Genomic DNA, 11,571 nt, shown 5'->3' on the forward strand with positions numbered 1-11,571 from the left:
CCACTGATGGATGGACACTCCTGTCCAGTCCCCTCACAAGGATCATCCACACCCACTGATGGATGGACACTCCTGTCCAGTGTCCACACCCCCGATGGTCCCTGCAGGAGCTCTGGTGGAGCAGTGGCTCATACTCAGCAGTTGACACCCACCAGCTGCTCTGTGGAAGAAACAGGTGGTACACAACGGTGACTGCTGCGCGACAGCTCTACCTGGCCCTACAGCTTGACAGCAGGGTTTAGACTGTGTTCTGGGTGGTTTGGTTTTTGGTCTTTATGGTCATTTCACACAAGAATCGTTGCATCTGGCCCAGGATGCTGTGAATCTTCCTCATGGGGGCTGAATGCAGAGTCTGGGGTTAAAGGACAGTAACAGCCTGACCTCTCACCACACCTCAAGCGAGTGACCACCTTGTAATGCCCGCCAAGTCATGCCCCATCCCACCTGAAGGCACCATCTGCAAGCTCCACTTCAGACAGAAAGCATGGCATAAGGCATCATAGTCTCCTGCACACACACCAGCCCCCCTGGCCCTCCCCACCACACACACACACAGGAGGAAAGCGTCTCTTATTGTCGGGAGATCATGAAACCAAAGTCACATAATAGATTCAATGACTAATAAAGGTCTTGCAAACAAAACAGCTATGAAAAGAGACAATGCGAACAAGCTGCAGAGAGACTCCCTGGTGCCGAGAACCAGATTTACTGACCCCAGTTTCTCTATGCACTGATTTTATCCAGATAAAGCCGATGGCCCCTGTTCACACAGGGAGTCAGAACAGGAGTCCATCAGTTTATTCGTTTAGGAAGGGTTCGGTGGAGGGTGTCTGGCTCTCTGTCCTAGGCTCACAGATGCTGAGTTCTCACAGCGAGGGGCGCCTGGCTTCCCAGCATTACCTTTGTGCTAACCCGCTGTTCTGGAGGTACTCCTGAATCCTGTTGAGTTCTTCCAGCGGCAGCTGAGACCCGCTGCTCTGTGGGGAAAGAGGACTTCAGTGGCTGTGTGACACACAGCCTGCTGATAGAGGAGACACCCCGACACGCATGCTGTCAGACACACCAAAGACATGGCTGGGTATGTGACACATGCTTCTCTGGGTGGCCATGGGAGGAACACGCCTATAGGAACCGCCTGGCAGTCACTGTGCTCATGTTTCTGGCCTTGGCTAGAGATCACAGCACCAGGGGGCTTTTCAAACCTGTACATTTGCAGCCAGCAGCATTTCCACCCGACGACAGGCGAGGGTGTCGACCCTGCGTGCCAGCACGCGGAGCGGGGTGCATAGCAGCCGGTCCACGTACAGCGTCAGTACAGCACCCGACTGACTGAGGTGGATGCCCTCCAGGCACTGAAGCGTCCTCCTCAGTGTGCTGGGCTGGTGGGGGAGGAAAGGGACAAAGGCTGTATGTTTGGCCACTTGGAAACTGACGTCGTTGTTTGAAAGCTCTAATGGGCGGGAGCTGGTGGGTAAAGACTCACAGTTGAAAGGTTCTCACAACGAGATTGGATCGCCTGGATAAAGAGACCGCTGGCGGCAGAATTCCGGTGCACGGCACTGATGAAGTCCTGGACCGGGGGCTCATGGGACAGGTTGATGAGGTCTTGGATGTGGTTCACGATGAGCCACGTCAGGTGCTCCGAATCATGCAGGTTCTGACACTGGGGGACGAGAAGGGCAGAAAGACGAGTCACAGCGGAAAGCAGAAGCAGGCCCTGAGGGAACACGGAGCGGGTTCTGAGCCCGGCCAAGGCGGGTTCCAGGGTGCAGGCTGTGGAGTCACAGGGACCAGGCACTGGCACGGGTGGCAGTCCCTTGGCAGGCCCTCCTGCCCAGTCAGGCCCAGTAGGCGCGGAACACCAGGGTGGCTCTGTCTCTGATTCACTAAGAGTTTGGTGAATAAAAGAGTTGAGGAAAACTGTCACCGCTTTAGCAAAACACCCACACTCCCACATGATCAGATTCGCGTCTCTTCACTCCCGATTCATCAGTAGACGGGAAAGACCTACTCTTAAACCTACAAGGGCCTCCTAGCAGTACGCAGAGAACAGACAGAAAACAGAGCTGGCTTCTCCCAGGAGCTTCCAGAAGCCCCTGCTAGATGCTGCCTTTACATCTACATCAAAGATCCATCTGGGCTGAAACTGTCCAACTGGACGCGCCCCTTGGCATCTGACCAGCAGCTCCTATTGCTCATTGGGGATCACTTCAGAGTGCTCACTCAGAACACAGAGATCCCCACTTCTGACATATCTGTGAGAAACAGCTGGATAAGTAAGACTCCATTCAAGCTCACCAGCCACCTTGGGAACCCTATCCAGCATCACTACGAGTCCGACTCAGCAGCACTGAACAAGATTATATTACTTCCCAAAAGTGGAACAAGATCAGAAAATGATTTCTGCATGGGGAGTGTGAAAGTAAACCGTGGCAGTAACGGCGCTGCTACCGCCACGCCACCAATGTCACCTGGTCCAGCAGCAGCGCCTCTCCCTGCCCAACTGCTTGGTGCACAGCACGGGCTCGGCACCAGAGCAAAACCTGTGTGTCCGCACGGGCGTGGAAAAGGCACGGAAACGGTCAGAGGGCCAGCAAGTTGTCTCAGAGACGGACAATCGCACGAGATTTTGCTCTTCTCTTTCCTGAGTTTTTGCAAATTTCCTATGGTGAGCATGTGCACACGTCTGACAGTTTAAAACGATACAAACATTGCTTTTTCAAAAGAACGGCATCCAACCGAGAATCTGCTTTAAAAGGCAGCAGTGGAAACTTTGGTACCAATGAATATAGAAATGTTTTAAAGATCACAACCTCACAAGAGTTAACACTCGAAACTTGCTCCTGTTATTATGACTACTGTTCCGCTGTCGCCCTCACGCCTGGGCCCAGGGTGGTCACCGTATTTGCTGAATAAACGGAAGCAAAGGAAAATCTTCGACAGAGCAGTTGGAAGCTCAGGGACTAGACCTCAGGGCCTGGGAGGCCAGCTCTGGTTCTGAAGTCTCTTCCTGCTCAGCAATGAGCCTGGGTCGGGCAGAATGGGAGGAGGTAGGTCTGGTCCTAACACAGTTTACAGGAAGCACCCCAGGATGTTGGTCGTCCCTTTACACACAGTTCCCAACTTACCACGTAATCACAGAAGAGAATGAGCGCCCCCCTCCGCACGATCTCTCTATTGCACATGCCCAGTTTAGATGCCAAATCAGAGTCCTCCTCCTCCTCCCCCAGCGTCTGAGGACTCAGCAACTTGGTGCTGGAGAGGCTGTGTCTCCTAGAAGGAGTGACAGATTGCATTGACAATGTTTCTGAGGTGACAGCAAGCTTATTTTCACAACACTGACGATAAAGCTGTTTAACTCTAGCTCTAAGGTAGACAAGTTACTGTAAGTACTGCCTTAGCAGAAGGCTGTGTGAGCAACAACTCTCTCAGTTATGAACACATGAGCAATGACAAAGCACACACACAAACAGTAACAAAAGTAGCACCCACCACCTACAGCAGCCACCCCATCAGTCAGCACTTTGATTCTAGCCTTGAAGGTGAACTTGGCTTGGCTATGCGAGAAATGTAACCATCATTTGGGGGAATTCTTCCTGTTCCATTTGCCATAAACACTGCACACTTCCAGAAAGCAACCCTTTGCACGTTCTGATTTCATTACCCTATGCCCAATTCAACACTACCACCGTGAGCTCGGCCGCCCGCCCGCCCGCCCGCAGTGTGTAACTCACTGCTACAGGAGACATCTACACGGCTGAGCACAGTTAACTCTACACACCAAGCCCACACCCACACCCACGCCGTCCAGCTGACTGCCATGCACAGTGGCCTCCCAGGACACAGCAGGACCGCCCACCCTTCTCCCGTGGAGCGACTGGCAAGTGCCAATTGTCAGCCTTCCTGTTAGCAGCTGAGCACATTCACCACCAGGGCTCCTTCACGAGGTTCCATGTTTACGAGATAGGAAGTTTAGATAGCTCATGCTGGTCAGTGCCGTGAGGTGGTTCTAACTCATAGCGACCCTGTATAGAGTTTCCAAGGAGCAGCTGCTGGGTTTGAACTATGGACCTTGTGGTCCGCAGTCCAGTGCTGATCCTACAACACCACACCAGGAGTCCGTGGACAGGTTCTAGGGTCAACTCGTTTTACTTCAGGCCAATAGAAGGGAGATCGGGTCAGACAGGGTGAAGGCACGCTCGTGCACCCGGAACAAACACCTCAATAGGACACCTGCTGAACTCCTGACTACGCTCACCGCTTGAACACGCCACACCATCCACCAGGTCAGCAATCTGGCTCTGATCCCCGGTCCAGCAGCAGTGTCTCACACAACGTTATAAGGGAGGGGATGGAATGAGTAGGGAGCCCACAAAGTGGAGGGAGACCATTTCTGAGAAGGACGGCTTTTCAAACCTAAAATGCACACGAACGCTCAGACCCCTCATCACCACGCGCACAGAAAGGGAAACCATGTGGGAGCGGGGTGGGCTGGGCATCCCCCGGGAGCTTAACAGGAATGTGGGTTTCAGCCCTATGCAAGTTTAGAGGGTTCAGATGCTGAATTTAACCAGAACCGCGTGAGCTTGGCTTGTAGGTCATTTTAGTTTAGGGTCTGCTGAGTTAGAAGGCACAATTTTCTCCAGTGGGTCACACAGTCAACACGACACACTCAGAGTCAACATTCCAGTTGCCAAAGCATCATGGGATGGCCCAGGATGGGGCAGCGTCTGGCTCCACTGGGCCTGCTCTGCATCAAGGCCCCGGCCTGTTTCCCCAACTGAAGCTCTGAGGGCACAGCCCAGCTGCCGTTACCCCTCCAATGTCCCCCAACACTGGGTCCACCAAGGCTACACATTCCAGCAGGAGCACGGCCTCACACAGCTGGCTCACTCCTTCCCCACCCTCAGTCCCTGGCCTGCGCTGCCTTTGATCTGCAGATCTCCAACCATCTCCCCAGCGTGGGCTTGGGCCTTCCAGAAACACCGCAGAGAGGGGCAAACAGCTCTTATTTACCAGGGGGTGTGGACACTGGGTTAGGCACTGCACGACACTGCAAGGTCAGTGGTTCACACCCACCAGCCATTCTGCAGGAGAAGATGAGGTGGTCTGCTCGCGTAAAGACTGACAATTTAAAAACCCTAGAGGGCGGCTCTACTCTGTGTGGGAACAGATCTGACAACCATGAACTTGGTGTCTGTGTTTGTGGTGGGTGCTGAGACAGTGCACACCTAGAAATTCAGCCCCAAACCTGACAGTTTCTGGAAAAAGAGGGCCACCCACAGTAACACACTTACCATATCCTTTTGAACAGACTATTAAAAAAGTTACTTTCAAGCAGTTTTGAAAACTTGTCAAATGATTACTTCAATGCTTAAGAATAGCCAGAACCACACCGAATGCACAGAGGCTAAAGCACTGCAGAACATCTGCCTATGGGGCCAACTGAGCCACAAGAACCTACTGAAGGAAGCAGCGTGCCGAGAACAGACCAGATAGCAGAGACCTCACACAGTCTCCCAAGAGCCAAGACGGGGAGCTGCCGGGAGTGTTGACAAGGCCGAGGCGCATGGCTTACTTTGGGGTCTGCTGCACCTCGGCCCACCAGCGGTAGTCGGTGTAGTTGACGAGCAGCAGGATCTGGCACCAGAGCAGCACGAGGGACGGGTGGGTAGGGATCATGGCACGGACACGTGCGTTCAGGCCCTCCAGGGCATAGAAGCTGCCGTCGGAGCTGTCGGAGGTGAAGAGTCTGGTGGTGGCGGCCGTGGTCCTTCGGAACATTCCTAGAGACAGAGGAGAGGTCAAGCTGAGGGGGCGTCTGCACCACAGGCCAAGAGGGGCTGAAACACAAGAGAGACGCTCGCAGACTCAAGTGTGAAGCACGTAGTGAGACCTCCCAGGAAAGTGAGCTTTTTCACTCCCCAGCCCTCCACCCACAGCAGGAATGGGTTCTCAAAGCTCTGTACAGCCGCCCCCCACACTGCCGAAGCTGCAGTGTCCCCCGAAACTAGCCTCGATGCTGCACACTACAGCAGGGCACCAACCCTATCTCCTGCTATGAATCCTGGCTCCTCTGCTTGCTAGGGGTGCTGGGCTATTAACTGCAAGGTTAACGCAGTTCAAATCCGCCAGTCACTCCACGGGACAAAGATGAGGCTGCCTGCGGCTGTGAAGATTTAGACTTTTAGAAACTCCATATAAGATCACTGTGAGTTCGAATCGACTTGATGACTTCCTAGGAGGAACGCTGTGTGGCACAGACGGTTAAGCACTCAGTTACTAACAGAGAGTTTGGCAGACTTCAGGAGAAAGGCCTGACAACTGACTTCTAAAAGCTCACGGCCCCTGAGTCTATTCCGCACACGTGCTGTGGCCTGGCCCGGCCTGGAGTCGACTTGCCTGCCCTGCTTTGGCTCAGTTCTGCTTGCCAAGCATGGAGGGGCAGAAAAGCACTAGCCAGACACCACCTGGGCAGGATGACAAGACAGGATGCTGTGGCCCGGGAGACAGGAAGACAGCCTGGGCCCGAGAGAGCCCCCCGAGAGAAAAGCTGCTGAGAGGCTGGAGCCCCCTCACCCCACCGTTGCACTGGGGCTGTGCTGTGAAGGGCCACACAGCTACTGTCCACCTCCCTAACACCAGCCTTCTAGGGCAGACACAATCACCTTGTGGGCAGTGGATGTGGCCTGAGCCGTGGGAGGAGGGGAATGAGGCTGCGGGGCACCATCCCAACGCTAACCTGAGAGACTCCCACACCATGTCTCACTGTCTCCTTGTTCTCCTCGTAGCCTGAATCTGAAACAGGTAAAAGACTTTGGGCTTCATGTCCCTGAGCCCCCATCAACATGAGGGACAGCCAAGAGGCTGAAGCCATTAAAACAGTTCCGTGTTCAGAAAAGCCAACACTCAAACCCATTGATGGGTCTGAATCCGACACACAGCGACTCTGGGTCAGAGTAGACCTGTTCTCGGGTTTCCGAAGATGTAACTTGGATGGGAACACACAGCCTCACCACTCCTCTACGGAGCAGCTGGTGGGTTCAAACCGCTGACATTTCAAAGGCGTCCAGCTTTGGTGGAAAGGTGCAATTCACTCATTTGTTTAAGCAAAGCAGGATGACAAATGATCATTTTAATTGTACCTTTAAAGGAGCTCTGATGAATCTGGCTGCAAATTGCAAGGTCAGCAGTTCAAAACTACCAGCCGCTCCATGGAAGAAAGATGAGGCTTTGTGCTCCAGGAAACCCTGTTCAGGGTCGCTATGGGTCGGAACTGACTCAATGGCACTTAATAACAAAACAACAAGCCACCAAACCAATCTTCCTGGCACGCAGTGTCTGTTAAAAGAAACAGACATTCGCACACACAGCTACCTTATTTGCAAATGTTGAGACAATTAGTCCAAAGGTACTCGCAGCAAAGCCTCCAAGCCGCGACACCACATTTCTCCCAGTAGAACGTGGGGCCTCGCGCTCTACCTGTGCTGTCTAGCCCCCTGTAGCTAGTTAAGGCTCAACTAATGAAAATGTAAACAATGAAGAACTAAGTTCCTCAGTTCAAGAGCCACAGGCGAGCAGAGGCAGCTGACTTTGCAGTTCTAGAACATTCCCACACACGCAGGTCATTCTACCGGACCACACTGGGACAGACAGGAACTGTCTCCCCTGAGATAAGAGCAAACGGGAGCTATGGTAACAGCACAGGTGCCCATGTGAGCGTGCGTGAGGACTGAGCACTCCCTCCTGGACTGAGGCACCCACGTGAGCGTGCGTGAGGACTGATCACTCCGTTCCTGGATTGAGGCACCCACGTGAGCGTGCGTGAAGACTGATCACTCCCTCCTGGACTGAGGCACCCACGTGAGCGTGCCTGAGGACTGAGAGCTCCCTTCCTGGACTGAGGCACCCACGTGAGTGTGCCTGAGGACTTATCACTCCGTTCCTGGACTGAGGCACCCACGTGAGCGTGCGTGAGGACTGATCACTCCGTTCCTGGACTGAGGCACCCACGTGAGCGTGCGTGAAGACTGAGCACTCCCTCCTGGACTGAGGCACCCACATGAGCGTGCCTGAGGACTGAGCACTCCCTTCCTGGACTGAGGCACCCACGTGAGTGTGCCTGAGGACTTATCACTCCGTTCCTGGACTGAGGCACCCACGTGAGTGTGCGTGAGGACTGATCACTCCGTTCCTGGACTGAGGCACCCACGTGAGTGTGCGTGAGGACTGAGCACTCCCTCCTGGACTGAGGCACCCAAGTGAGCAGGCATGAGGACTGATCACTCCATTCCTGGACTGAGGCACCCATGTGAACGTGCGTGAGGACTGAGCACTCCGTTCCTGGACTGAGGCACCCACGTGAGCGTGCGTGAGGACTGAGCACTCCCTTCCTGGATTGAGGCACCCACGTGAGCGTGTGTGAAGACTGAGCACTCCATTCCTGGACTGAGGAACCCACGTGAGCGTGCGTGAGGACTGAGCACTCCATTCCTGGACTGAGGCACCCGCAGGCAGCTCTCAGAGATGGCACTGTCTCTCCTGCTGTCAGGTCCACACCATCCAAGAGCAGATGTGCATGTGGCCAGCATATCAGTCACACTCTGTAACACTATTTTTGAGGACAATACTCTACAGCCTACTTTGTGAGTAGAGTTGGGGTCTTAAAAGCTCTGAGTAGCCATCGAACGTACAACTACTGGTCTTTTCCAGCTAGAGCAAAGAAGTGTGGAACCAAACCAAACACAATTAGTCCAAAGTACTAACAGACCACGCAAGCCTCAGCCCTCAGGACCCTGAGACCAGAGGAAGTAGATGGTGCCTGGCCACCACTGCTGAAACTGTGGAAGGGATCACACTCGAAGGTCCCTCGTAGAGCGGAAGCAAAGGGTGCAACGAAATTCAGAATCATAAAGCAGACAGGCTTACTGGTCTGACAGAGACTTTGGCCCTTACTCATGCTTTAGGCCTTGAACTGAACTCTTCCCTGTGCCATCACCTTTCAGTCAACAGACAGGCCTGTAAGGTGATCAATGACACCAGGGAGTATGGAATCCCTAAAAAACCAACCAGATCAGATCAAAAGGGCATCATTTGCCCAGAGACAAAGCTCAGATGCAGGAAAGGGACAGGAAAGGAGGATGAACCAACTCAGGAGACACAGGGAGGAATTGGGAGGATGTCGTTACACTGTGAGGATTGTAACCCACGTCACGAAACTGAATGTGTGGATTGCTGAAAGGGAAACCAATCTGGCTTTTATAAGCTTACAAGCCGTAGTATTCTCAATCACTTCACATGCATGCGAAAGCTGGACAGTGAATATGGAAGACCGTAGAAGAACTGACGCATTTGAGTTATGGTGTTGGAGGAGAATATTCCAAGTGCCATGGGCATGGGCTGCCAAAAGAACCAATAGATCTATGTTGGATGAAGTACGACCAGCATGCTCCTTGGGGGCCAGGATGGCCAAACTTTGTCTCTCATACTTGGGACATATTGTCTGTCAGGAGAGACCAGTCCCTGGAGAAGGACATCATATTTCATGAAGTGAAGAAGGGTCAGAGAAAAAGAGGAAGACCCCCAACGAGATGGAGTGGTGGCAACAACGGGCTCAAGGCATAGCAACGACTGTGAGGTTGGCCCAGGACTGAGCAGTGTTTTGTTCTGCTATGCATGGGGTCACACTATTATGAGTCAGTACTGACTCCACAACACCTAACAACAACAACAAACTAACATTCAAATCACAATAAAAAGTTAAAAATAAGTAAACATGACACACTATTAAAATACAAAGAACCATTTGTTCTCCGTTTTAAAATTGTTATAATGGGCCAGAGAAGCACCAATTAAAAGAACTTAAAAAAGAAAGAAAATTCTTTCAGTGTTAGTAAATAAGGCCTGAAATGGGGAGTCCACTCTAGAATTCAATTCTGGCAATGACCCCGAGCCGACACAGACTCTCAGTCAGGACTTTCCAGGGCCACGTGGGTCAGCCCCTCTCCTGCCTCCTCTGGCCCTGACCCTCACTCAAGCTGTGGTTCTCTCAGTTAACAACACGTCTCCTCACATGTGGCCCCACCCGGCCCCTGGGAAAACCTGCCCGGCCTACTGACCCCATTGTTTTGTCTACCACTGGATGATTTCTTTCTTTCATAGGAAGTGGTAATATTCAGTCGTTCCTTCTCGACACAGGATACCCCAGAGTCCCACACGGGCTGGCTGACTCCCTCCGTCTTTGTCCAGTGAACTAACACTTATTGGACTGACTGCCGTCCCTGGCTCCAAGAGTGCAGCAACAGAGAGGGCGCCTGACTCTGGAAGCCTCTCACCGGTAACAGGCCATCCGTCAGTCTCTCCCTCACCACAGTGCTGCCTACCTCCCCTTGGCCGAGACTCCAGGGCCTGAGACCACGGGCTGCCAGAGGCCAGCCATCTTGCCCTGGCATGAAAACACTCAATGTGGACCAAACCAGCAGGTCCGGCCGCTCCAAAAGTGAGCCCCTAGCCTGACACCTCCCAGGAGCCGGGACAGTGAATTCCTCCCTCGCTGTAGCCCAGCCTGAGGTTCTGTGAGCACACCTGAAACGCCACGGCCCAACAGCTCTCCAGCAGTCCCTAGACTGGAGACCCTCACACGGGGGCCGACAATCGCCTACTTTCAGAGCTGCATCAACTTTAGACATGACCCCCGGACCTCACCAAGGCAAGGTGACAAGACCCTAGCACCTGACCTTTGAGCCCTTCCACCTCCCTATCTGCCTGTCAGAGTGAAGACATTTGTATTCTGTACCTGTCACTTAGTCAGCTGGTCTCCAAAGGAGAAACATTAGGACTGTGGACCCCATCCCAGCAGAGCCAAGTGGCCCAGAGCTGAGAGCCATCCCCAGGCTCCATGTTCTTGACCCTGCGCCATTTAAAGGGCATGTCTTCAATGCCAGGGTCTCCCATCCCACCAGCTGCTGAGAACTAGGACACACTTTGGTCGGTTTCCATTTGGGATCATGACTTCCTTGTTCCTTGTTGCCAGTTTCTCCAAAGATTAGAATTGCCTTTTATGTTTTTCCTTACTACAAGAAGAAAAGTACGCCTGGCCATTATTACTGAAGTCCTCAGCTTCTTATTCATCTCATCTAGAGAAAGACACTGTTCTTAAAAATGCTATCACGCCATGGAGAGAGAAAGCAGCTGAGGACTCTAGACTCATGGAAAGAGAAAGGCTGTGCGCTGGTGGCCAGGAGGCAGGCCTTGTGCCCTTGGGTTGTTTACATGATTATATATTCCTGAGTGTTTCTGTGTACATCCAAATATGTGTGTGTGTGTGTGTATGTATGTATGTTGTTATATATATATATGTATGTATATACACACACACACACACACACACAGAGTGTGTTGTTGTTGTTGTTATGTGCTGTGGAATCAGTTCTGACTCATAGTGACCCTGTACAGAATTTCCGAGGCTGTAAATCTTTATGGGAGCAGTACACCTCATCGTTCTCCCACGGAACAGCTGGTAGTTTTGAACTGCTCACCTTTCGGTTCACAGCCGATACCAGAGCTCTCTCT

The 11,571-nt window shown here is 52.7% G+C and overlaps 1 protein-coding gene across 1 annotated transcript in view; it reads right to left on the reverse strand.

The window, feature by feature from the left end:
- Positions 1–11,571, reverse strand: part of HTT (huntingtin) — a 160,913-nt gene that overhangs the window by 24,056 nt on the left and 125,286 nt on the right. The window contains exons 41-45 of the mRNA XM_006875329.1: positions 5,579–5,786; positions 3,129–3,273; positions 1,484–1,663; positions 1,203–1,379; positions 901–977 (exon numbers count right to left, since the gene is read on the reverse strand). Of these exons, the coding sequence (XP_006875391.1) occupies positions 901–977; positions 1,203–1,379; positions 1,484–1,663; positions 3,129–3,273; positions 5,579–5,786 (787 nt within the window). The remainder of the gene's footprint in view (positions 1–900; positions 978–1,202; positions 1,380–1,483; positions 1,664–3,128; positions 3,274–5,578; positions 5,787–11,571) is intronic.

Source organism: Chrysochloris asiatica, unplaced genomic scaffold (assembly GCF_000296735.1).
Source record: "Chrysochloris asiatica unplaced genomic scaffold, ChrAsi1.0 scaffold00319, whole genome shotgun sequence".
NCBI lineage: Eukaryota > Metazoa > Chordata > Mammalia > Afrosoricida > Chrysochloridae > Chrysochloris > Chrysochloris asiatica.